At 42.9% G+C, this 27,992-nt stretch overlaps 1 protein-coding gene across 1 annotated transcript in view; it reads left to right on the forward strand.

Annotated features, from left to right (window-relative positions):
- The first annotated feature begins 9,346 nt into the window (after positions 1-9,346).
- LOC119720369 overlaps positions 9,347-27,992 on the forward strand; it is a 31,386-nt gene continuing 12,740 nt past the window's right edge. The window contains exons 1-4 of the mRNA XM_038190025.1: positions 9,347-9,439; positions 14,228-14,345; positions 26,511-26,722; positions 27,648-27,855. Coding sequence (XP_038045953.1) covers positions 9,347-9,439; positions 14,228-14,345; positions 26,511-26,722; positions 27,648-27,855 — 631 coding nt within the window. The remainder of the gene's footprint in view (positions 9,440-14,227; positions 14,346-26,510; positions 26,723-27,647; positions 27,856-27,992) is intronic.

Below are 27,992 nucleotides of genomic sequence, written 5' to 3' on the forward strand. Positions count from 1 at the left end.
GTCTACTTCATTCTGGATGGTTGATTGCAACCCGTAAACAGGAGTGTTACCACGGAAACTAGTTTCTTGTCACTTTTTTTTAAAGCACTGCAGAACGCCTTCAAGGGCGGATCCAGGGGGGGGGGCCAAAGGGGGCCATGGCCCCCCCCCAAAACGAAACCAATTTTTTTTTTTTTAATGTGACATCGCAATAAAGGCAGGCAATGAGTACACCACCATCTTTTCCTCAAAAAAAATTGGTTAAAGTGGTAAGAAATTGCCTCAGATCGCACCACAGAGCATCTAGAATCCAAACATTTTTCGGGGCCCTCACGGGGGCCGAACCCCACGCCGTAATTTTTTAGACCCACTTTTTTTTTGGGGGGGGACCAAATTTGTCCAAATTTTTTTTGGCCCCCCCCAAAAAAAATTGTGTTCTGGATCCGCCCTTGAACGCCTTTTCACTTCGCTGAATGAAAAAAAAAATACAGTGCTATATTTTGGAGGCATATTAATTAACTTTGAGAATAGAGTATTGAATAAAGAATTATGCTGCATGTAACACCTTAGGGAAAAGGTGGACATGGAAATAAATAATGGTATTGTATTGTAAAAGAAAGGAAGTATGACCTTTCAGATGAAATGGATGGAGAGTTGAGAGTATTGAATAAAGGTGGAATGACTCTGTAGCAAAAGAACGGGCAAAATACGGTTACATGCTCTTTTTGTTTCCTTTCTTCTCTTTCTTGTCCAATGTAGGACTACAAACGATACCTGCATATTCTCAGGACTCATGGGTGGGAAAAAGTGCAGCAGCACGCATTTGATCCTATCTCTGCGTATGCATAAAGGCGAAAGCGGGGTGTGTATTCATGGGTCGACATATCCGGAAACTCAGCCAGTGCTCCCGATGGTAGTGCCCCATGCCCTGCGGACGTGCTAGCCGGAGTCTGCCCTCCAAATTTCCAGTCACTGCGTTTTCGGGACCCTAATAGTTTTGTTGCGGGGGGGGGGGTTACATGAAAACCTAGGCGCTTGGGAGAGAATTCTGCAGGAGAGTTCTGAAAATGGTCGCATGGTAGGGAGGTGGCTGCGTGAGGGTGTAGACTTATTTGAGTTTTTTCAACCCTTTGAAGGAAACTATCGGGGCAGGTATTTCCATTCAAGCATTCCTTCTCCCATGTACTTTGCAAATGCCCCGGTATGCAGGGATTTTGTGTCTTTCATTAATGATACTATCACAAAGGGTCTCAGGGAGGGCTCGGTGGAGTTGTTGGGGCCAGTGCACGAGGTGACTCCCCCCAGATGTGTCAACGCTTTATCGGTGGAACCCACAAAGCCCAGGTTGGTGTTGTCAATGAAGGGGCCCAATCTATGGTGCAAGGACACGCCGTTTAGTTTAGCCCGTTTGGGGGAAATCGTGAAGTCGGTGAATAAGGGAGGTTTTTTCTCCGGTACAGACGACGCCCAAGGATACAAGCAAGTTTTGCTAACTGAGAGGTCCAAGACGTTTTGCGGTTTTGAGTGGGCAGGCTGGTATTTTGTCGACACAACGCTCCCGTTTGGTTTCAAAAATAGTGCATACATATATTCTTCGATTGGGTTTTGTTTCTCGACATGGCTGAAAAATAGAGGAATACACACTGAAATTTGGATTGACGACCGCTTCGTAGGGGAATCTGGTAACGGTAATATTGGTTTGGCTTAGGATTACCCTTTGCTTAATTGCAGAATTCTGATGGTAACCAGGCGGAAGCAGCATTCAGGAGAGCATCTCAGGCACTGTATGTGGTTTGTTACATGCAATCACAGTTGGGATATTTTGTGAATTTAAAGAAGAGTCAGCTGCAACCTGTGTCCAGTATGGTCCATCTGGGATTGGGGATATGCTCGCAGACGTTATCCTTTTGGATTCCGGACAAAAAGAAGCTTTCCTTTGCTACATTGAGGCAGGAGATTCTATCCGCAGACGCAGTACTTTTGAAGACCTTGCAACGTTTTGTGGGGAAGAGTCAGAGCTTTAGATTAGTTTTCCCGGCAGTTTCCCTATTCACGCGGGAGTGTTGTCAGTTCAGGTCCAGTTTAGATGACACAAACGCGATGCCATTATCGCAGCCAGTAAGAGACGAAGTACTGTTTTGGCGCTTTGTTGACTCATTGTCAGAACCGATTCCATGGAGGCGTGAGCGTCACTTGAGGGTGCAGCTAAGTTCAGATGCATCAGGCTCCAAACGGGAGGGATATTGGCGCCCGAAGAGGGAAATGTCTCTTTTGGAGACTACTGGTCACCTGAAATTCAGAGGAGGGCCGATATAGGCTGTAAGGAGGCTCTTGCCTTGTATTTTGTTCTGCTCTCCGTGATAGATGTCCTCTGGGATAGACGGGTTGATGTCCAGGTTGATTCCAAAAGCCTATACCACACATGGACGAACTTGCGATCGAGGTCATCGGCTCTTAACAAGGTTCTGAGGCTGATTTTTGCGCTTACGGTGGAGGCCAATTTTGACTTGAGGCTAGAATGGGTGCCGTCGCACAGAAATCCGGCCGATACTCCATCAAGGGAACTTTCCAGATCGGATTCACGGCTCAGCCAGTCACTGTGGCTCTTCCTTCAAACAGAGCTCGGCACAGATTCAGGTTTTACTTTTGACCTCATGGCACTGCCGTCCAATGTGCCAAAGGATAAACGGGGGGTTTCTCTCGGGTTCTTTTCCAGGTACCCAGTTGTTGGCAGCTCAGGAGTGAGTATATTCGCTCAGCATTGTCCAAGGGGTCAGGAATTGTATGTTTTCCACCCTTTGTACTCATCCCATCGCTGGTGAAACTCTTTGGTGAGTGGGGTGATGTGGTCGTGACGCTGGTGGTGCCAAAGCATGCGCATCCAAAAAGTTGGTGGCCGCATCTCAGGCACTTTGCAGTACAATCAGTAAGGCTTTCAGAGGCTGGCCAAGCAGGCGTTTTGGAATTCCCGTCTAAGCAGGGTTATAGACCAAATGTGGTCGGCCTTCCATTTGAGCTATGGGCATTTAAGTGCTATTTCCCAGCAGATCCGGGCGCTCCAAAGGAGCTGAGACTTCCCAGAACCCAGGAAGTGTTTCTAGTGTCGGATTCTATGTTCAAGGGGTTGGTCGCCTTCGGTTGGCCGTCGGGCCTAAATGTCAGAGTTCAAGTCCAAGGTGGGGCCAAGATGGAAGCACTTTGCAGGATCATGGCATCGTTGTGCCGGGCGCAAGCACCAGCTGTAGCGGTTTTGCATGGGGGTATCAATGACCTCAGCAGGAGTACAGATCCATTTGTAGAATCTGGGAAACTGGGGAGGCTCTTTGGAGTTGTTTCGAAGCAGTTACGAGCTCAGTTCCCGGAAGTCCAATTCGTCATGTCCGGAATTTGCCAAACGAGGAACCACGAGACGAATCGAGTCGTCGCATCTGCCAACTTAGGTCTTAGATCCTTGTGTAGGCAGAATGGTTGGCATTTTCTCTCCAACGATCACATAATGCAGCAGGATTTGATCGATCAGGTTCACTTGACAGTTGAGGGAAGCTTGAAGCTGCACCGACGGCTGCAGTTATTGTTGCGCTCCATTTTGGGTCTGCGAGTGGGTACGCAAATAGTGGTGTAAAACCAGACTCTGCCATGGCATAATTCTGCCTTTGTTTTCTTTTGTTGATTATGTAGCTCGTTCGAGTGGCAGCCAGGCTGAAGGAGCTCGATGACAGGCTGGACAACTCTGCATACAGCAAACAAAAGAGCAGCCTAGTGAGAAGCTTAGAATATTTTCTTAGCAATAATCACGCCGGGGGTTACTGTACAGAAGGCGCCGATCTGGATACGGCTACTCCGAACGATGTTGTCAAGTTTCTGATTGATAGGGATTCAAGGGGCAAGACGCAAGTTCATATTCTTGGATGTCCAAACTTAGGAAAGAATGGTTTTTGCACCTGCGGCTGCTCACGGCACTTGGCGGTCGGTACAATAGATTCTTACGTCGGCCAGCTAAGAGCCTGTTTTAACGCCATTGGAAGGACGCAGTATTGGACAGAGAGCGGCCAATGTGGAAATCCATGCATCTCGCACCGCATACAAAAGTACATCAGGGCCGTCCGCCGGGAGCAAGCAGAGGCGCATGTCACTCCCCGGCAGGCGATACCGATATTTTCAGACAAAATTAAATGGTTGTTGGGCGAAATAAGGAGGAGGATTTCCGATCTTGAGTCAAACGGCAGCAAAGGATTTATTCAGTCTTATATTTTGTACAGGGATCTGGCATTTTTTCTGTGTTTGTGGTGGGCGGGCGATCGGGCAGCGGATCTCGGTCGTGCCAAAACATGGAGGTCACAAGGATTGATGACAGAGATCTTTTGTTCAACCACACGGTGGGCAAAACAGTGAGAGAAAGTAACTCTTCTTTAATCGTAATCCCAAAACTGGAGGCCGAGGACATGGACCCGGCGGGGGCTGTTGACAGGATGGTGGAAGGGGCAAATACCGGGGGTTACAATCTTGCTGATGGGTATCTCTTCCGCCCTGCAACTCCTAATAGACAGGCTTTGGCAAATAAACCTTTCGTCGGAAATGCTCCTGCAAACAGGTTGAAGCTCTACTTCGCATCTTCCTCTGAACCTCGTGACAGCAGCCTTAGGCCGCATGGTGGGCGAGCAGGAGTGGCCGCCACGCTAACACTCCTGGGAGCTACTGATCAGCAAATAATGGACCACTGTAGGTGGGCGACGCACCGCACCTATAAGCATTATACTCAGGCCGAAAGGATATCCAGACGTCGGAGCACGGTACAGATGTTGAAGGACGCGGTCAGCGCCGATGGCAGTGACCAGGTACCATTAGCAGACATGGCGGGGGTCTTTTATCGGACCTTAAACTCTGGCTTCAAAGCGCAAAGCGCATTTAAGGGTCCCGATCGTTAACAAGCTTAAACATTTGGAGGCATTGACAGCGACCCGTCATGGAGGCTCAGATTTGGTGTGAGATATGGGTGGAGAACTAGCGATTTCCCCTAGGTTGGTGCAGAACCTCTAGCCGACTTAGGAGTTTTGGAGCGAACAGTCGTTTCACAACCAGTCCTGAACAATGTAGAAGCTGGAGCCCGAAACAACAGAGCGGTGCAAATAGACTACTATTGGCATTGCCTTGGCCGTAGAGGGCGACTGATGATTCAACATCAGTCGCGACTCTGCCAGACGGGGTTCGAGGTTGACTAAGCAACGGTTCTTTGAGTCGGCAAGTGCACTGGTGAGGGCTCGGCAACAGCTTTCCCCACCCACCCACCCCACAAGGGAACACAGGAAGATGGCGCCGGCTCCGGTTTCTACTCTCCAATCGTTTCACACCCAGTCCTGAACAATGTAGAAGCTGGAGCCCGAAACAACAGAGCGGTGCAAATAGACTACTATTTCCTAGTTTGATGCCGAAAAATATATTTTTCTCTAAATTTCTATTTTTCTAGCGACACAACAGTAATTCACTTTTGACTACTTGGTTTTTGGTTGCTTCTTCTTCTAAATACTCCGCTTGGTAGCAATATTTTTGATGAATTTCTGTGGGGAAAAAATGATAGAGCTGGGGGGTGAATCTCCCCCAGATACGCGCCTGATTATGGAATGTGCATGAAAAAAAAATGTGTTTCTCTGTCATTTAATACTTATCAATAAGCCTACATTATCAAAAAGTGTTGAAACTGTGTGATCGCAACCTTACAAATATGACTAAATGTACATTTTTTTTCTTGATTGTTTATAATATATCATTTTCTTGTGTGAATATGAAGTGAATGAATGCATTTAATTAGGTCTAAAGCCAAGTCTGCTTGTAAATTCGCCTACGAGTATTTAGGACTGATAAGTTTGGAAGGAAAGGTGTAGTTCTTTAACAGAATTTTGAACAAAAAATTGAGATTGAGAACACAAATTGAGATTTTACATCAGGAACGTACTGCTGATTTGATATTTAGGTTATGAGTAACAAACATCTGCTAAAAAGTATTTTTTACAAGAATGGCAGAGCCATTTGATGGCCGATGCTGATTGACAATACTCATCACACTTCAAAGTGTTTGAACATCTTTTACTTTCAATTATTGAGAATTCGTTGAAAATTGTATAGCTTTCATGTAGACTGAAATTGAAAGTTTAAGCTTGTCAGTTATGTAGTCATTTGTTTACGCATACACGAATCGTACATTTGCAATAAGGCCTATATATTACACGAATTTTGGGACAAGTATTCAGTGTTTTATTTTAAAATGTAAGAAACAAAGCCTGTTGCGTTCCATGATCCACGAGGCTGTTTTCGAGTTTTATCCCGAAAAAAAATACATTCCTTTTTAAACTGCTAATATTCCTATTTTTAGAATTACAAAAATAATGTATTTTTTGAATGAGACATCGACCAAAAACAAATTGGCCCACGTTTAGTTATTGAATTATTACCTTACGATTTCCAATAATTGGATTTCATTCTCGCGGAGTAGGCTGGTTCCCGCCCCACAATCAGTCTCGACAATGTTGGCCACTGACTGGGAGCCAGTCTGCTGGCAAAGCAGATCTCATGTTCCCAAAACGAAAGCCTTCCTTTTCAGAGCGTTGCCGACGTCCAAAATAAAGATGAATGAGGTTTTTAGTGGGAATGAAAATTGAAGATTTAACAATAGAAAACAAACAAACGAATTTATTGAAGAGCACGGGGAACGCAAATTTAACATGTGTGATCGATGTGAGTACCGATTTTAAAAGTATATCAGTTAAAGATCCACTTGATTTTCAGGTGTTTCTGAGTTGTTGGACATTGTGAATATGTTTAGACTCGATTTCGAACTACGTTCACTTTGTTAAGAAAAAAAATACCCACTTTTAGTGACAGCAAAGGTTCGAAGGCGCCGCAATATCTCAAAATAGAACCAAAATGATCGAATCATGTTAGAAAACTTTGATGGATAATTTTATATCAACACCTATACCACACTACAAAAAAGTCACCGGTGAACAATACATAGTAAATAAATCTTGATATCCGCACAGTTTGACAACCCGAGAGAGTGTACCCTCCCTCTACTTAGAACCTACTCTAAAAGACAACTTTTCCTTCAAAGATTTCTAAATACTTCGGAAATCACCTCACTGATTTGAAAATCTCGTAATCTATAACAAATAATGATCTGGCCTTTACATCCAAAACTAGAGATGTGTTTGTCATGTTAACGAACACAGCTGTTTCGGTAATAGTTTTAGTGGTATCTAGCATCAGTTGATGACGTCATCGTGACGTCATTTTACGTTCTGAATAATATTATAATCAATGCCTACCAACCCACAAAGTTTCATAACAATCGGACATTCCCTCATAAGTGTTCAAAAATACACAATTTGAAGACGTCATCGTACGATGACGTCACAAGTTTTACGAAATTGCGTGTAGATATCTGTGGCCTACTATAACAAAAAAAGACGAATTTTGAATGTAGCATTTTTTTCCCCTGAGTTATGAAGATGAGCTTCACGAAGAAACGCTTGATGATTCAACAGCACATCATCCCCTGATGGTCAAGAATTGGGGGAGGGGGGGGGGGAATCAGTTGAACCCAATCTAGCGCCTTGGTTCAATCGTCGGCAAAAGCTTAATGTTTTTCTTTATTTTGCGCTGGATTTCTAGCGCACGACCTCAATACAGATAGGTGTAGGCGGGGCTAATATGTGGAGTGTCCAATCACACCTTGGTAAATCCGGACGTCATCAAATTATTTGCAGCTTTTCGCCTTTTGCGGACGTGACAGGAACCACAGTTTTTGTGCATTGGTGCCGTGTGTAGAGACACACAACGTGTACGTGTATGGATTATGTACGGTGCCACGTTTCACTATGCAAGTTTCCACGCAACGATCGACCAATAAGAAAACGACATTTAAAGTCAGCTAAGGCTATTAACATAATGAGCACCACCCCCAAAACCCCACCTGGACGATTGAACCAAGGCGCTAGATTGGGTCCAACTGATTTGCATAAAAATAGTTGCCGCGTGAGGTCGCTATTCGCGCTGTATTTTTAATGCACTGCATGCATAGACATTATGACTGCATGCAAAGCGCTAGCGAAGATATTGTTTACCGCGTTACGGCCGGATGAATAACAACTAGCGCCTTGACCAAGGCTAGCATCTTACCGGTCCTTTCAAGTTTTGTCAAGTTTTGTCACGTTCTGCCGCGTTTAGCGGGCGTTTTGTCACGGTTGCTGCGCGTTTTGTCGCGTTTTGCTTCGTTTCTCACGGCATGCTAGGGTGTACGGTAGCCGTTTCGTCGCGTTCAATCACGGCGCGTCCAGTGTGTGACGGTTTACAGGCCCGGTGCGATGCGGCGAGTTGCGTTCTACTACGGTCTGATACGGCGAGCGCGGTCTGGGAGGGAGTATAAAAGCATACAATGATTGCTATTGCTTGGGAGGCTTTCTTTTCATACCGCGGGCATACCGCGGGCATACACTTGCTCCGAAGCTGCCCGGCGTACACGTTTCATCCGTAGAAAGCCTTGACAGAACGCGAAAAACGTGTCAGACTTTAATTAGAACGTGAGGAACGTGAGGGACCCCAGAGGGACCCATCAGAACGTGACAGGCCGGGAGGGAACGTACTGGTATTCGTGGTAGACCGCGGGCCGAACCGTAGTACGCCTTTGAGCCTCCGGGACTCAGCAGCCCCTTTCCTCCCACGGCCCATCACAGATACCGTGATAGACCGTGAGAAAACTTAGCAGGACCTAAAAAAAAAACTTGACTACGGAGAAATTTTTTTCTCTCCAAAATCCCACGGCGCACTACGTTTCGGGCAAACGGGGCTGCCGTGACCGCCGGGAACATAGTGTAAACTTAGTCCAAGGACCCCTTTCCACTTGGCTAGTCAGGCGCATCAATTCTTGGTTACTTCAGCACAATGCTATAGGCCACTGAACCTCTATCGAGAATTTAATCACCATTAAACAGGCTTAAATATTTAAAGCTATTTTTTTGGCGGTCGGTGGTGCCTGTACGACACTAACAAAGAGTCTGCGACTTTGCCGTTGCTTTTTATGCTGCCGTGTCAATGCCACCAGCGCAATTAAAGTTGAATAGCGCTACAGGTTGGGTACGTGGTACGGTTTTGTCGGGGTAGATATATCTTTTGGTTAAGTGGGGCCATTCATACAATTTGGCGAGGTTCAGTCAGTAAGTTTCAGGTTGGTTGGGTTAGTATACTTACTGGCGCAGTGCCTTCTGCATGAACATAAATTTTGGTGAAGTTGGCACATTTAGATTTGGATGGGAAAGCTAAACTTTACCTAACACGGATATCGCCGCGCGCTACTATCGGGGAAAGGGGGAAAATAATGACGGGGAAGATGCTTCTCTTGTCGGTGCTTCTTGTTAGTTCCATCACGGTGGTTCACTCGGGCAAAATACAGACAACTGCCGACTGTACGGTAAGTCACAAAAAACTATTTCTTCCGTATTTTGATTCACTTAGGCCCCCCCCCCCCCAAAAAAAATGTCTCCGGTTTCTGGTATGGAGCTTGCCCCAAAAGTGGTGCGGTGACGCGGCTTTTTTCTTTTTTTTTTACTTTTTTTCCCGTCAAATGTCGGCCGATGACTGCAAATGGTGCTCGACTAAATTAAGTGCAAAATGTTTGGGAGCCCAGAGAGGCCACATACAGCTGATACTCGATCGTAAACCCATCTAAAAACACGTTAAAACTGTGCAGCAGCAGGATTTCAGTCAAACCAGTGAGTTTGGCGGATTTGATACATCATTTTACATTGAAATAAAAAGTTTTAATTTTGCCGACGCGCATGGCTACGGCGACGCGCATACCAGAAACCGGAGACTTTTTTTTGACTTATTACAACTTATCTTTTCTTCATAGAGAAAACGGCGGATGAACATAGAACTACATGTAAATTGACCTTTATTATTCCTCAATTTTAAAGGAAATGAACGACGCTACAAATACGACACAAAATAGCGATACATTTAACATTTAATTCTTCATTGGGCCATGTTAATTTGGGGGTTCTTAAAGTAGCCATGCTTTCTTCTTCGAAAGCTGCATGAAGTAAAATAATTAGTATAAAGTAAAGGGTCTAGACCACCCCACCTTTATAAGCTCAGTCAAATATCTCCTTTGAGATAGGTTGGGTATTGACTTGTGAATTACAACTCATGTATCTGAAAGCTTTATTAATTTTGGAAAAACGAGAGGGCCTAACACTTCTATATTACTTGCAGGAACTTCGTCAAAGTTTTCAGCAGTTTGATTCATAATTATGCACGTTACAGTTTCATTACAAAACGTCGATAATCGACGGGAATCGTTTTCTACAACGAAAGTATTGTTGTAATTAGTTTCGGGGTTTTTTCTATGCTTAAGACACAGGTGTAGGCTAATGCAGGTTGTGTTAAAAAAAGCGGAACCCAAACCCCCCAAAATATATTTCCTAGTTCAGAAAAATTAGCGACAAAAATAACAACTACTTTCATAAACTACTTTTATACAAACAAAATCTGAAACTGCTCAATCCGTTCAAACTATATCGCCATTTAAACGCAACGACTCTTAACCCTAAAGGGGCCGGGTGGAATCCGCCCACCCCCTCAACTTTTTTTCCGCGATAGCCTTAAGAAAAAAATATTCGCGACCCAAGCTGTTCTGACTTTTGACCCTCGAACCTTGCACATCTTTTGAAACCAAAAACATAACATTCGGACGAGGGGTTGCCGCGTAGCAAAAAAATTTCCGGCGCTACGCGCCGTGAAAACTGAATTTCCCCATATACATAGTGTACACAGAGCAGGATCACCATTCGTGCATATGAATAATTAATTAGCCATAATTCCAAAACCCCTTGATCTATAGTCATGACATTTCTTGGGTATGTTCATGAATAATTGTTCTATGCATGTACCGAGTTTCATAATTGTTCGTCACTCGATGACCGAGATCTTGGGGGGGGGCGGAATATGCCCGCCCCCGGCTAAGAGATTGTCAAAATAACCCAGCCCTTTTAGGGTTAAACCTCTCTCGTCCAAAAATGCGATTTCAAGAATCGACGTCACAATTGTCCTCAACCATCACAGCGATAAAACCTCAGTTTGAAAGTTACAAATATTAAATAAAGTCGATCGGTCTTTTCCATCGATTGGTCTTTTCCATCGATCGATCGGTCTTTTCCACCAAAATGTATTTTCCATCGATCGGTCTTCCATCAATTAGTCTTTTCCATTAACTAATCTTTTCCATAGACTGGTCTTTTCCATCGATCGATCGGTCTTTTCCATCAATCTGTATTTTTCATCGATCGGTCTTCCATCCATTAGTCTTTTCCATCAATTAGTCTTTTCCATCGATCGGTCTTTTCCACCGATCGATCGGTCTTTTCCAGCGATTGGTCTTCCATCCATTAGTCTTTTCCATCAATTAGTCTTTTCCATCGATCGGTCTTTTCCACCGATCGATCGGTCTTTTCCATCGATCGGTCTTCCATCAATTAGTGTTTTCCATCAATTAGTCTGTTCCATCGATCGGTCTTTTCCATCGATCGATCGGTATTTTCCATCGATCGGTCTTCCATCAATTAGTGTTTTCCATCAATTAGTCTGTTCCATCGATCGGTCTTTTCCATCGATCGATCGGTCTTTTCCATCGATCGGTCTTCCATCAATTAGTCTTTTCCATCGATCGGTCTTTTCCATCGATCGGTCTTCCATCATTTAGTCTTTTCCATCAAATAGTCTGTTCCATCGATCGGTCTTTTCCACCGATCGATCGGTCTTTTCCATCAATCTGTATTTTCCATCGATCGGTCTTCCATCAATTAGTGTTAATGACTGATGACAAGTACGGTGTACTAAGACGGCGCGGTGAGTGTTGTACAGCAGCGCATTGAGTGCTCAGATCGGCTCAGATTGGGGCGGGGGGGGGGGGGGGGTTCGGATCCACCAATGTACTTTGTCACCATTATCCTTTTCTATATCTCTAACTCTATCGACTTGAATTTATTAACGGTGACCCGACTTGTTATAATTTCATTAATGGCTCAACTCAGGCTCAACTTATCAATGATCAAAGAAGTATCAGACAGAAAGGAATGTGAGCAACAGACACAAATAATCTTCAATTAATCTATGTACAGTTTAATATTTACAATTAATATTTTCAATGATCCGATTCGAACTTATGTTCCAATCACTGTCTTCTAAAGTTGAAGCTCTCAGTTTACCCATATACTTATCTAATTGGCACAGATAATTCTGCAGTTAAGTTATCTTATTCTCTCTCACGCTTTATGGTTAAGCTACAAATCACACAAATATTCTGTAAACTAAGTTCTATTGTCTCTTTATAATGCGTCGTTATCACAGATCTGGTCTCCCAGACTAATCCCCGGCCGCCAAATAACTTTGGATCATTCGAAATACGCAGTGGATGAACCGGTAACCAGTCTAGTCTCCCCCAACTCTCCCTTCCTGGCCGTTGAAGGTTTACTTCGGTCTGATTTAGTAGATTCGAAGTTGAATGATAGAGCTAGGTCTCTGGTTGAAGTCTATGAAGTCTTGTGGAGACCGCTGCTCACTAAATTTGAAATTGACTGATCAGAATGAAGGGCCGGGTTATTTGACCATCTCTCAGCCGGGGGGGGGGGTTCCGCTCCCCTAAGATCTCGGCCATCGAGTGACGAAAATATTTGAAACTCGGTTCATGCATGGAGCAACTCATCATTAACACACCCAAGAAATGTCATGACTATAGGTCAAAGGATTTTGGAATTATGGCTAATTAATGTGTACACGACGTAAATTCAGTTTTCACAGCGCGTAGTCCATATCGGACCACTGCAACCCGTAGTCCAATTTTTATGTTTTTGTATCAAAAGATGCGCAAGGCTCGAGGCTAAAAGTCAGGACAGCTCTGGTCGCGAAAACAATTTCAAGGCTATCCTGGAAAAAGTTGAGGGGGACGGATTCCGCCCCGGCCCTTTCAGGGCTAAGTGAGACCGTAAACGCAACGCGCGGTTAAACGACTCTTATCGCGACGCGCCGCGTGGCTGAACAACACTCTCCGCGCCGCTGAACACCGACTCACCGCTGGGGTGCGTTTTGGCGGTCATAACCAAGAATTGGTTCGGTTGTTTCTCTTTGGGTAATTGGTTTGGGAATTTTAGTACTAAATCATCATGCGTAGTTCTTACCAAATTAATATTGCCAAAGAAATTCTCCAACAAGAAACAACCGAACCAAGTCTTGGTTATGACCGCCAAAACGCACCCCATGTCGCTGAACAACACTCTCCGCGCCGCTGAACACCAGTCACCATGCCGCTGAACAACACTCTCCGCGCCGCTGAGCAAGACTCAGCGCACCGCTGAATAATACAGGCTTCGATGGAAAATACCCATCAATGGAAAAGACTGATCGATCGATTGGGAAAAAAACCGATCGGTTGATGGAAAAGATCGATTGATGGATGGAAAATGCCAATTGATTGACTTAAAAGACCGATCAATGTGTTGATCACATTTAATGTCTCTTTGGCGTTCCATAAGCCCCCCTTTTATTCACAATGGCTGACCGGCCACTTTTCCCACCCCCGAAAAAAAACCCGGTTACAGTAGTTATTTTACTTGATGAGCAAGACTGAGTGGTTCGAGATTTGTATCTTTGGAGTTTCTTCAGAATAGTATTTGGATGCATAAGGGTTAAGTTGAAATCAAGAGTTTGCAAAAGGAGTTGGAATTGTGTACACATTGTACATTGCTTGTGTTCCGATGTGTGGCCAAACGCTTGTAAAATCCTAGACCTACTCCTTTGAAGTGCGCATTCGCACAGTTTTGGTGCTTTGGCTTAAAGTCACATCATTTGCTTTCATGTATTTTGTTCGTTTCTAATAATAACAACACTAAAAATCCAAGGACGAATGTTCAAACCTTTGGAAATTTTCAGCTCGGCGGCAGATATTACACCTTTATGAAGAAAATAGTGTAAACATGCACAGTCTTGCGATAAAGAAGACTCTTATTTCCCCAAAGTAGTCAAATCGCATATTTCTTTATTTTTTTTCTAAATGACAAAAAGCCAGATGGAATAATTTCACCGGCTCTTTAGTACCAGTTCGCTCTTTTATTCAAGTATAAGCTTTCTGATAATAACTCGAAAGGTTACCTTTGAGCAGATTATCTTAAAGATCTGCCTTTAAATCCATGATTTTGTTCCATAGATGTACTTGTTGAAGTACGGCTATGTGCGACCCACCACCGACGGCACTAACGTGAACGAAGAAGAGATAACAGCGGGCATCTACAAATTCCAGAGCATGGCCAATATTCAGGCAACTGGTAAGTTCAACGACTATTACAATCCGTGGGACTTTTTAAGAGCTCAATAAACATTTTGCTAGATATTTTGTATATCGCATATATCTATGTCCCCGAAACAGTTTCCAAAAACGATTCCTTTTGTTTACGTATTATTTAATTACAATTTGACGTTTTATGCCTCCATCAAGTTTTTAGCAACTTTTCTTGGCTGGTCCTAGATGACCAGTGTCCTCTTAATACCTATCCCACTTACTGACTGACTGACTGACTGATTGACTGACTCCCCCTTATGATCGGTTTTTCTTCAGACCAAATTTACATCATTGGCTTTTGCAGTAAATTTTCAGAAATGAACTATTTGAGGGGTTACTATAATAGATCAAATATTGTTACACTGACATGTTTGAAGTTTTGTGTTCGAAAATGCTGAAAAACCAAGAAAAACACAAATGGTGGAGTAGTCTGGTTCCCTGATTCCACTAAAGATCAAATGGATCAATTTATAGATGCCGGAAAATTGTAAGGTAAGGGAACCAATCTACCTGGCCTGCATCCGTTCATAAACATGATTGGAACCAATAGCAAACAAAATTTGGACTGAAAAAATGGTGAATTTGGAGGAGAAGTTGAAAAATAGTTAGGTTTTTCCAACGGTGGTCGGCCGACCACCGTTGGAAATTTATACAAAAATACCATTTTCTTGAAAATGACTTCACACCAGGTGCCATAATTTTACAGGATGCTTTAGACTGTCATTTACCAACATCCTAGTAAGGTTTTTCGTAAAAACTTGGTAGTTCTATTTTTCGATGTTTGCAAATGTTGTATGTTCCCTTTAATTCGGTTGTCACTTCTTCTGTTCGGACATAAGATCTATTCGATTTATAGCGAATGTTTTTTCCTCACTTTATAAAGAGAAAACACAAATGAAGTTCAAGAAAAAGGCTTTGCTGTGAATTTAACTCCAATCCACGGATAATTAGTCACATTTGCCTTCGGTGATTGAAATATCGTTGTTTCTTACTACATGACTAACTTCTCCAAATTTGTGAAAATCCTCAACATGGCTAAGATGTCCAGTTTGACCAGGACACGGCGCAGTTATCAAAACGGATCAATTTTTTTAATAGAGCGTACTCAAAAGCCGTTGTCGTGTTCGTTCAACACAAGAACGGGGTTTAAAATGACCAGAACCAACAACCGAACGGTGTTCGCGAACAGGAATTTTACTCCCCACTTTAATTATATTGGGGAGTAAATGAAAGAACGCCAGGAACAAAGGGGCGGATGTACCACAACTTTGCGTTATATTTTGTACATCAGACAGAAAACGCTCATTAAGTGCATGAGCAGTAATGGACGAAAAACATTCTACGTGAGCATAGGGTGGGCGTGTCTTTGCTATTTTTTTTTATAGTGGGCGTGTCTTTGCTATTTTTTAAAGCTATTTCCAGGATTTCAATTATTTTCATAATATCATAATTTTCCCATCATTTTTTACCCTTTCCTTTCTGCCGTATCTTGAATTATACACGGCCATGCTATGGCGCATGCATTCGAACACTGTTTACGGGTCACTCGATCGAGAGCGAGGTTTCGAATACGCCCAATAAGTCACAAAAGATATGACTAAGTCGTGTGACGTACACAGTCTCTGACGTCTCTGAATGCCTTGCAGGTACAGTTCAGGGGAAGTTCTTTGTTATTTCATGGTTATTTCGGTGTGAATGGACGCGCATAAAAGTGGGGATGCTTTGGTCACGGTCATGCAACCATAATACCCTTGTATCAAACTCCACCTGATCGTGACACATTCAATTTTCGTTGATTTAGGATGGGAATAGCTTTGACTAATGGACGTCATGAGTTGCAGGTATTTCAGAGGAAGTTCTTTGTCATTGAAGGCACGAGGACTTTTCCAAGCGATACAAGGTCACTCTCAGGGTGCACGGTACGCCATAATTTATGAAAACAAAGGTCAGGCAGACGTGTAGTCGTCAGCGTTTTCACAAAGAGACGAATTTGGCAGCAGGGTGTTGAACTGAGGGGGGCTTTAGCCACCCAAGATTTTGTCAACAAAATTCCATACAAAAAAAGCAATAGCAAAATGTAAGAACGGTCGCCCCCTAAATAATTAGTCGTGAGAAGGGTGCATTTGTACACTTTTAGCTAATATAGTGTGCCTGATTGCAGGATGGCATCAGTGCTCCCCATTGAAAATATGGCACGAGTCCCCCCCCCCCTATTGATTTTCGAAGGCCAAAGTGTCCGGAGAAAATAACCTATACATTTCAGCCTCCCTGAAAAAAATTCTGGATCCGCCCTGCTGGGAATGTATTCACTTGGTAGCACCCTAAAGACACAAAAACGGACGCTGCGCCACGCATGCGCTATGCATAGGCCGCGACAGTGTTTTTCAGTGAGCGGAACCTTGGGCAGAGCATGTCAAAGGGGTCACCAAGTAGTCCGCGGGACGAGGCCTTTTTTTCGCTCGTCACGCGGTCTGGTTCGCCGAATTTTATAAAACTTCACAGACATGTAGATTATGGTGTAACATATCGAACAAATTTTGTTCCCCGATCCACAGTTTGTTTGGGAATGAGAAAATCTGGGATAAAAACGCCGAAAATTCTACATGAAAAAAAACAACATAAGAAACAGTGCCCCCTACATGTTGACACAGTCAGAAACCTTTTTTCACGCAATGGCCGTCCGACTCCGAGTTCGGGCGGTCTTTATATAGAGATCAGTGGGTCTGACGCGAGTATTTATTATTGTTTTCGCGCTCAAACGGCGGGAACACGACCCACGAACACTGCACTCGGAACAGGATCTCACACCATGCACCTATCCGTCGTTGTTTGCAAGAATGATATACCCGGTCCCGTGTCAAGAACAATTAAGACCGGCCCAAACTCGGCCAATGAGTTCTTCTAAGCTTCCTATATATAGTCTAGATGACACTTCTTTCATATTGTGTTCTAGATTTTTGTTATTTCTCATCGGAATGCAAAAATATCACCGTTACAGTTTTGTCCAACATGAAATGATCATAAATGTTATAAATTTAAGATCGAATGTTAATTAACATTGTTATGTATTTAGCTAAACATCGATTTGATGGTTAAACCACAGAACTCTTATCTCAGGGTAACATGTTTTCAAAAATGATATAAGTGCGTGGCATCTGGTGGAGCATCTGAACTTCTGAAACATCTTTAAAAAATGTTATGCCTGAAATAAAAAAAAAGTAATACAAATTTGATGCAGCCTCAAAAAAGGGAAGCGGATGGGCCGTTGGGTTATTTGTGGCTTCACGGAATGGACGGAGCAACAACAAAATAATGAATTAAAATTGTTCTTTAAACAATATTCATAATAACAACGGTAAAACGGTTTCGGCTGAAACAAATTGCAGTTGTAATGCACTGCCGCTGGAACAAACTTTTGCCGGGGGTGCTGGAATAAAGGACGGACAAAATTAATGCGAAAGCGGACCGATAAGCCCTTACGTTTAGGCTTAATTTGGACTATAGAAGCTCGGTGGTGCAATCTGAGGCGATTCCTGGCCGCTTTCGTTTGACTTTTTTTTGCAAAAGTGTTTTTGAGATAAAAAAGACAATTTATTTCATTATTTTGTTTGGAATATACTGTTGCTCTTAAAACGTTGAACTGTACTGAAAAGTGGAGAACCCTGTATTTTTATCTCCATTTTTGGTTGCAATTAATTCTGGAAAGAAAAATTGTCATTATGCATGACATCGCATGTAAATATTATTGTTGCAAGGCTGCTTTCTTACTTTTAGTAAATTCCGTCGTGTATGTTTTGTTATATTTTCTGAGCCCTAACGGCGTGGGGCCACAGGGCCAGGGGCCCGCTTTAAGGGCCCGGAAAATGTTGGATTCTGGATGCACTGCGATGAAATATACTGAAGTATACTGAAACTTATAAAACCCGAAAGGATGTTTTTTGGTTCAAGTTAAAACAAAATGGTTCCACTGGAAGCGGGTGAATGTGTTGGGGAAAGGATAGGTCGATACACAATTTGGTTGAGGACTGTATTTACCGTGACTGTTTATTCCACAACAATATTTTAATACACATTGATTGATTGAACTGGTTAGAGCGAACTGAGACAAAGATTAAATTGAATGAACTGAAATAGACTAGAATAGATCGATGATCGAAATGGAAATGGAATAGAAATGGAATTGAAACAGAATGAGGAACTGCTAGTGGAGTAGCACTTATATACTGGTGGAAACAGGAAGTCTTGGGAATAAGAAATGCTTAAGAATGGGAAAATGTAGTCATATCGTGGTTTCCTTGGGTCTCAGAAAAATGACTAGGAATGAGTAATATAGTTCCTTAAAGCTATAGTCCATCATTTGCAGCCATCCGAAAAGTAACTGGCGTAATTACTGTTGAAAAACAAACTTGGTTGAAAGACAGTAATGGAACTAAACTCCCTGTGAAATTATTCCTTCTGGGAAGCTGTCATTTTGAAGTAATCAACGAAAGAAGGCATTTCCAACGGTGATTCTTAAGAAGCACCGTAGGAAAATTTTAATTAGTAGTTCGTTTTGTTATTCAGCGCAGCGCGCACAAGTATTGGAACGACGCACACGCGCGCGCGGTTGTTATAATTCGTCGGATCAGTGCGCGACGCCGCGTATAGCTGCAATTCAAAACAATTCAAAACATGATTCAGTAACTTTTGATTTGAAATTGCGATCTTAGAATACTGATTTTCTCGGAATGTACAGCTGAAGCTTAGCTGAAACTTCATCAGGTTAGTTGCTTAGTATCCTTCATTAGATTTTGAACACTTTTGTTGCTTCAAACGAACAAAATGCACTAATTACAAATGATGGACTATAGCTTTAAAACAATGACCTTGAAAGTAACTTGGTTGTACTAAGAAACTGACCAATGACTTGTGTGTGGGTAGTGAAGGTTGCAGACCAGTAAATTGGTCCGAAATTGCCTACGCCGGCCAAATCACGATTTGCATGCCCTCAAAATCTTCAGTATTTGAGCATGCTGTGGGCCATGAACTTGAGGGTTTGTAAAAAAAATATGGGTGGAAGCCGTGCACAGGACTGTGAACTTGTAGTTCCATTCATTTGGATGAAATTGGGGCCCTTAAAGCGCTCTATTTTGCAATGGAGTGTAGGCATCGTTTTTCAAAATGGCGATGGGCTTCAGGACTATTTTCAGGGGTGATCATCTTCGGAAGGAAATGTCTCTTAAAAGTCATCAGTTGACCCCCCAAAAATTGAAAAGAAAGTGAAAGATTATGAAATAAGCTTTAATTTGATGTGTGTCTCGAATACCTTGGAGAGTTATGAATATTTTTCCCGAATTTCTGAGGTGGGAGCATTTACCTTTGGGGTCTATGGAAGTTTATTTACTGGTTTGTAACCTGAAGGTCATTTGCTCTGTATAAAAGTATAGGGACTACACACTGCATAGGCGCTGTGTGGGTGTATGTGTATACAAGGAAAACGATGAGTAATGCATTCAGGAGAATTAATCATTAAAAAGTTCAAAAGGAACATTGATCATTCGAGTGTGATAATTAACTAAGAATTAAGACGAATTGATAATTAAAAATTGATAATCTGAAAATGCTACAAATGTCTGTTCATAAAAATATTCACATAGTTCTAGCTTACCAAACGATGTAGCTCTCGATATATTTGCAATGTTATTTGTTTGTTACAGGGAATGGCAAATATAAAAGACTAAAAGACCAAATGCATCTTTTTGTTTATGATCGGTAGATGGCAAGTTTGGGGCTCGGCAAGGATTTATTGGTCTACTGAGATTTTATGAGGAAAAATTTGCAGAGGGTAGAACATATTGAATAGCTCTTTTATTAAAACGAAACTCTACACTGGAATTGGCTTAAAGCATGACTCTGAACCTTAGTGAACCTTGCTATTTGGTAATGTTGAAAACCGTGAATGCTAGCAACGTCAATGAAGCGTGCACTTAATTAATGCACAATATCAGGTGCCTAGTGGGAATGATTCGATGACACTATGTAATTTCTTCCACCTGGCCCTTACAGCCAGTCCATTCACCCCTGATTCACCCCTGGTCCAAACAGCCATTACAACCACAGACTTGTAATGCCATTTGACAGTTCCATTTTGGTCTCAGGGGTGATCGAGGCAATCCCTATGTGAACAGTGCAGTACACAAGCCTATGTAAATTTGCACAAGCACACTAGGTTTTCCCGCCAATTTTCAACCCTCCAGTAGGATCATAAGACTGACACCCCCTCCGGTGGATGTACCATGATCCATACTAGGCTCTAACGATAGATGACCCGGGGCATGGCTACCACGTGGCTGGGACAATATAAAACATAGAAACGGTGACAGTGATTAATACCAGCCAGCACGCTCCAGCTAAGATTTTAAATGAAAAGAAAAACCTTCAGGGGAAAGGCATGAACATTTGCCCCTATTGGAAGATCGAATGAAAAAAATCCTGGTAAGCATAATCAACTTTGCCACCATTCTAACCCCATCTACCGATTGTAGCAATTTCGAGATAAAAAGTAGGGTGTTGTTTGGGGGTTGGGAGGAGCTTAAACTCAATTTACGCCATGAGGGCGCTCTTCGGAATCCGCATACAAGCTGCCCGTTTTCAGGTTATCAGCCTGGAATATTTTTTTGGGGGGGGGGCTAATCATTTTTTTTTAGGGGGGGGGGGGGCTAAATCCCCCCAAGCACCCCTCCCCCGTAGAACCGCCACTGAGGATCATGACAAATTCTTGCGTCAATCCTGATTACAAGTGAAACAAAACCACACCGAAAATCCCTTCACTGTCCTTCGTCAGTAACTTGTCAGGTGGAATAAGCCTCTGTACTGATGACGTCACACTTTGTTTACACGTGTTTTCTTATGGGAGTCTGGTGGGATGACTGTTTCGTAGCCCCATAGAAAAGCGCACAGATAAAAAAGTGTCACGACATCAGCATAGAGGCTTATTGGTTGGCGGTCGTTTTCCTTTGAACTTTGTTGGGCAAAATCCAGTATTTCTGAGAGAACAAAATCCAAACCCTGGAGTGTACTTTTCAATCTATTTATTATCAGAATGCATTTTTTGGACGTGGTTTTGTCACGTTTCACGAATCATCTACCGGATCATTGCTGATATTTTCATGCAAGTTTTGGGCTCGGCAAGGATTTATTGGTCTACTGAGTTTGAATGAGGAAAAACTTGCAGAGGGTAGAACATGAATAGCTCTTTTATTAAAACGAAACTCTACACTGGAATTGGCTTAAAGCATGACTAGTTACCCTTGCTATTTGTTAATGTTGAGTACCGTGAATGCTAGCGACGTCAATAAAGCGTGCACTTAATAATGCACAATATCAGGTGCCTGGTGGGAATGATTCGATGACACTATGTAATTTCTTCCACCTGGCCCTCACAGCCAGACCATTCACCCCTGATTCACCCCGGTATCCTTCAGACCCCAAACAGCCATTACAACCACAGATTGTAATGCCATTTGACAGTTCCATTTTGGTCTCAGGGGTGATCGAGGCAATCCCTATGTGAACAGTACAGTACACAAGCCTATGTAAATTTGCACAAGCACACTAGGTTTTCCCGCCAATGTTCAACCCTCCAGTTGGATCATAAGACTGACACCCCCTCCGGTGGATGTACCATGATCCATACTAGGCTCTAACGATAGATGACCCGGGGCATGGCTACCACGTGGCTGGGACAATATAAAACATAGAAACGGTGACAGTGATTAATACCAGCCAGCACGCTCCAGCTAAGATTTTAAATGAAAAGAAAAACCTTCAGGGGAAAGGTATGAACATTTGCCCCTATTGGAAGATCGAATGAAAAAAATCCTGGCAAGCATAATCAACTTTGCCACCATTCTAACCCCATCTACCGATTGTAGCAATTTCGAGATAAAAAGTAGGGTGTTGTTTGGGGGTTGGGAGGAGCTTAAACTCAATTTACGCCATGAGGGCGCTCTACGGAATCCGCATACAAGCTGCCCGTTTTCAGGTTATCAGCCTCAGTCAAATATTTTTCTCCCAGTTGTTTGGATGAAATATGGAAATTGTCATCCTTCTTATATTACTATAAACTAGTAAATTGGGGGAAAATATCATAATTCCTGGTAGAATAAAGGATGCACCCCAGTAAATAGGCCATCAATCTGTCCGCCAAGCTAATGAAAGTTCACATTATTATAGAAAGTTTTTAGAGTCACGGAGTCTGGCGATTGGGGACATCTGGCACTGCACCTTTCCTTTGTCCCTATTATTGGGGTATATATTAAAGTGTGCACCCCAATAATAGGCCATTAATGGATGCAATAAAGCCTGAATGTGGCGCTACTTGGTCATGTTGTAGAGGGATCCTTTTTCAAAATGGTTATTTTCCAGTTTGGGAAATGGTTATTCGTGCTTGGGGTGGTCTTCTTTGGGTGAGAATTTCTCAAAAAGTCATTGGACAACCCACCAAAAGATGAACGGAAAATGAAAGACGACTCGGACATCACTTTTTTTCTCCGAATTTTTTTTATGAAATGTGAGTCATGGATCATCGCTCGTGTTGGAAAAAAATAGCAGCATTTCCGGTATAATAAAGGGTGCAGAACAGCAGTAAAGAGGCCTAACATTGCCTAAGCGGGCCGAATAATGATTTATATGTCCTCAATTATTTGTTGCTATCAGTACCTTATGGCTTGTTACAAAAATATTGTTGGAAGCCGTGCACAGGACTACGAGTTCGCAAGTCAGATCGGAAATTCGGTCCAAATAGTGCACATGCGTCCATTCACGTCTACGTAAGGCTGTAGTCTATTGTGATTGTTTTACAGTTGGTACTTACGAATGTAACGTAGTGTCAATTGGATATTAAGCCAATGTAGTTAGTTGGTGTAAATTTGTATTTACTCGAATTTACCCATTCTAAATAACGCTCTACAATTTTCTACGTCATGTCCCGAAAAGGGTCATCAGGCGCGGCTCTAGAACCAATATTTGTGGGGGGCTAGCAGGGTGCATCCAGAGATTTTTTTCACTGGCAGGTAGGCGTGCTGAAATGTAGACAGGTTATTTTTCTCCGGCCTCCGAAAATCAATAGGTAGTGGTGGGGGCGGGGGGGGGGGGGCTCGCGCCATATTTGAAATGGGGAGCGCTGATAAAATCCTACAAAGTTAGACACACTATATTAACTAAAAGTGTACAAATGCACCCTTCACAGCCTTCTCATTTATCTAGGGGGAGACCGTTCACATTAACGTCACATTCTAGCATTTATAGTGCAATTTTTTTTATGGAATATTTGTTTTGGGGGGGGGCTCATCAATTTTTTTTTTGGGGGGGGGGGGCTAAATCCCCCAAGCACCCCTCCCCCCGTAGAACCGCCACTGAGGGTCATGACAAATTCTTGCGCCAATCCTGATTACAAGTGAAACAAAACCACACCGCAAATCCCTTCACTGTCCTTCGTCAGTAACTTGTTAGAATAAGCCTCTGTACTAATGACGTCACATTTTGTTTACACGTGTTTTCTTATGGGAGCCTAGTGGGGATGACTGTTTCATAGCCCCAAAGAAAAGCGCACAGGTAAAAAAAAGTGTCACAACATCAGTATAGAGGCTCATTGGTTGGCGGTCGTTTTCCTTTTGAACTTTGTTGGGCAAAATCCAGTATTCTGAGAGAGCAAAATCCAAACCCTGGAGTGTACTTTTCAATCTATTTATTATCAGAATGCATTTTTTGGAACTTGGTTTTGTCACATTTCACGAATCATCTACCGGATCTTTGCTGATATTTTCATGAGAAAATGTTACGCCTACGTGCGGAGTGGGTGGTGCCATTGTGCGGCGTTAACAAAGAGTCTATAGGGTCTACGTACTTCGTGCGGTCGTTTTCTTTTGAACTTTGTTGGGCAAAATCCAGTATTCTAAGAGAACAAAATCCAAACCCTGGAGTGTACTTTTCAATCTATTTATTATCAGAATGCATTTTTTGGACTTGGTTTTGTCACATTTCACGAATCATCTACCGGATCTTTGCTGATATTTTCATGAGAAAATGTTACGCCTACGTGCGGAGTGGGTGGTGCCATTGTGCGGCGTTAACAAAGAGTCTATAGGGTCTACGTACTTCGTGCGGTCGTTTTCTTTTGAACTTTGTTGGGCAAAATCCAGTATTCTGAGAGAACAAAATCCAAACCCTGGAGTGTACTTTTCAATCTATTTATTATCAGAATGCATTTTTTGGACGTGGTTTTGTCACGTTTCACGGACCATCTACAGAACATTACGGAAGTGTATTTAGGACATGACCACAAAAAAAAAATTCCGGCCCTCTATTTCGCCCGGGCAGATTACTTATTCGCCCGGGCGAATTAGTATTCTGCCCGGCCGGGATAATAAGTAATCTGCCCGGGCGAGTAAGTAGTCTGCACGGGCGAATTAGTAATCCGCCCGGACGGAATAGTAATCCGCCCGGGCGGGATAATAATCCGCCCGGGCGGGATAGTAATCCGCCCGGGCGAAATAGTAATCCGCCCGGGCGAAATAGTAATCCGCCCGAGCGGGATAGTAATCCGCCCGGGCGAAATAGTAATCCGCCCGGGCGAAATAGTAATCCGCCCGGGCGAAATAGTAATCCGCCCGGGCGAAATAGTAATCCGCCCGGGCGAAGTAGTGGGCCTTAAAAATATTTTCGGTCATGTCCTAAATACGCTTCCGTAGAACATGGCTGATATTTCCATGACAAAATGTTACGCCTTCAACGGCCTACGTGCGGAGTCGGTGATGACATTGTGCGGCGTTAACAAAGAGTGTATATGGTCTACGTACTTGCGAACTCCCTAATATGGTCTATATGGTCTACGTACTTGCAAACTCCCTAATTGCAAGTTTTGCATTATCCTGGCTGTGGCTGCCTAAGGCAAACTTTGTGCTTGCCTTCGGCCCCCCAAAAAAGTCTCCGGTTCCTGGTATGGAGCTTGCCCAAAAAGTGGTGCGGTGACGCGGCTTTTTTTACCATTTTTTTTTCTTCAAATGTCGGCTGATGACTGCAAATGGTGCCCGACTGAACTTAGTGCAAATGTATGGGAGTCCAGAGAGGCCACATAAAGCTTATTCTCGATCGTAGCCCCATCTAAAAACCGTTAAAATTGTGCAGCAGCAGGATTCCAGTCAAACCAGTGAGCTTGGCGGTTTTGAGACATCTTTCGTTGAAAAAAAACACCCTTTTTTTCATTTTGCCAACGCGCATGGCTACGGCGACGCGCGCGCATACCAGAAACCGGAGACCTTTTTGGCCTTATTGATCCAGATCCGATCCGATCTTACTCAAGAATGTAAAAGAGCAAAAAAGACTTGTCCGCCATATGGCTCCATAAAAGAGTGGATGTTTCTCCTTTTTTTTTACTTTAGAGTGTTTTACCCCCACAATTATGGTCCACAGTGACAAGCAAAGCTTGCCGTCATTTAGAAAGACATCAAGAAAATGTAGGTGATTTCCAACGATCAGTCAATATTGACTGATTTTTTTTATTATTTAAAGTGTGATGGACGAAATGGTATTTCGTGATCATAAGGCTGTGCATGTTTTTTTTTAGTGTGTTCCCGAAAAGTGTAATATCAACTGGTCTAACGCTTCAGCAGGTTTGGTTTTGAACACCGTTCATTAACTTCATTGGAGTTTGAGTGATGTTATATATTAGAAACGAGCACAATGGATGACAAGCAAATGATCTTATAATATCCGTGTTTCATCCTGAAAAAAAGAACGATTTCTTTTTTAAATGGACATTTTTTTTCCCAGCGACACAAAATTGATTTTCTTTTGAATGAGAAGTTTTGCGGCCAAACAGTAACTTAGACCTTGCAGGGTAGACTGGTCACCGCCCCATTACCAGAATCGATGAGTATAGGATAAGAGATCCAGTCTACTCGCAATGCGGATCTGCTTGTTGCAAAAGCAACCCAAAATAAACGTTATGTTCAGATTGTTGCAGTGACAATCAAAATAGAATAAAGGTAGTTTTTTTTCGGGAGGGGGGGGGGGCGGGGGCCGGGGAGGGAGGGTTTTTCTTTTGGTAAGCACAGCCCTTATAATTTTATCGTTTAATCAAGAAGAGTATTGGATATTTCATTACAAACAGGCGAGTGTGATGAAGCAACGAAGGCGATGATGAACATGCCTCGATGTGGTTTCCCAGATTTCGATGACGATATGGACGCAAAGAGAAAGAAACGCTACTCTCTTCATCATACAAAATGGTCCAAGACGGAATTGACCTATCGCATCGACTCAGTGACATCTGATATACCCGACCCATCCCATGTGGCAAACACTTTAGCCAATGCCCTTCGAGTGAGTACTAGTGACGTTAAAAACAACACCTGATCTTGTGTGTGATAGGGAACGGGTACGGAAATAACGCATATGCTGTACGGTATGTCGCCCCAAAAAGGTTTCGTCTCAATATTTTTGTAATAGCTACAAAACCATGAAGTCAATTTTGAAATTGCTGATTGAGCAGATACTCCTTATCCTTGGCCTAAACCCCTATGAGTATCATTTTACTTGAGTCACACATACTGTGCAATGGTCATTGATCATAACAACATTTTTGGACACTGTCATCAAGTTCCTTGCCTTAATGCATTTCAGGTCTGTGTGTAAGCTGTGTAAAATTCTGCATGTTGTGAAAAAAAGGGTGATGTGGCTTAGGATTGGAATCATTTGCCCTTGAGCATTAAACTGAGGTCTTGCCTTGACAACTGATAGTTAGACAACATTCAGGATTTTACCCAGCTTACATAACACAGCACTGAAATTCATTAAGGCATGAACTTGTTATGGTAACAGTGTCCAAAAATGTTGTTTTGATCAATTGACAATTGTGTAGTGATGCGTGACTGAAATTAAATGTAACTCATAATAGGGGTTTAGACCAAGAATAAGTAGAATCTGCATAATCAAAACAATTTGAAATTGACTTTTGTAGTTATTTCAAAAATAGTGGGGCGGACACTTTTCGGGGGACATACTGTAGTATGTAGCGGCAATTGCCCAGTCTGAAGATCCGTCCGCAACTAAAGGAGGCAGAAAGGTTCAAATGAGGACCAAAAAATAACCCATCATAGCCAATACAACCCAAACTCCGGATCACATCCGACCTGGTACTTCTTAGAATGCCGAATGAAGTGAGCCCCGATGTTCATCGAAACCAAATGCAATATTTTCCTCAGTCTCTTACAATTTTGTATTCCATTTTGTCATTGTTGCCTTGAAGGTTTGGTCTGCAGTCACGACCCTGACATTTACCAATGATCCTTTGGACGAAGCTGCCGACCTCGTGATTAACTTCCATGGACAGGGCCATGATGTAGATGTGGAGTCCGATGGGCCAGGAGGGGTTCTGGCGTTCGCCTATTTGCCTGAGGATGGTACATCATTTTTCGATGACAATGAAACCTGGAGCATTAATAATTCTCCCCCAGGTAACCGATGCAATAGACAAAACTTTTTATAATGCAACACATCCTACTAGGCGGATGGACCCGACGAAAAGGGCTTTTATCAAGTTACATATGCTGTTTTGGATGCACCTACAGATACGCCCTTCGAAACTGATTCA

This window comes from Patiria miniata, unplaced genomic scaffold (genome assembly GCF_015706575.1).
Source record: "Patiria miniata isolate m_02_andy unplaced genomic scaffold, ASM1570657v1 HiC_scaffold_9, whole genome shotgun sequence".
Taxonomy (NCBI): Eukaryota; Metazoa; Echinodermata; class Asteroidea; order Valvatida; family Asterinidae; genus Patiria; species Patiria miniata.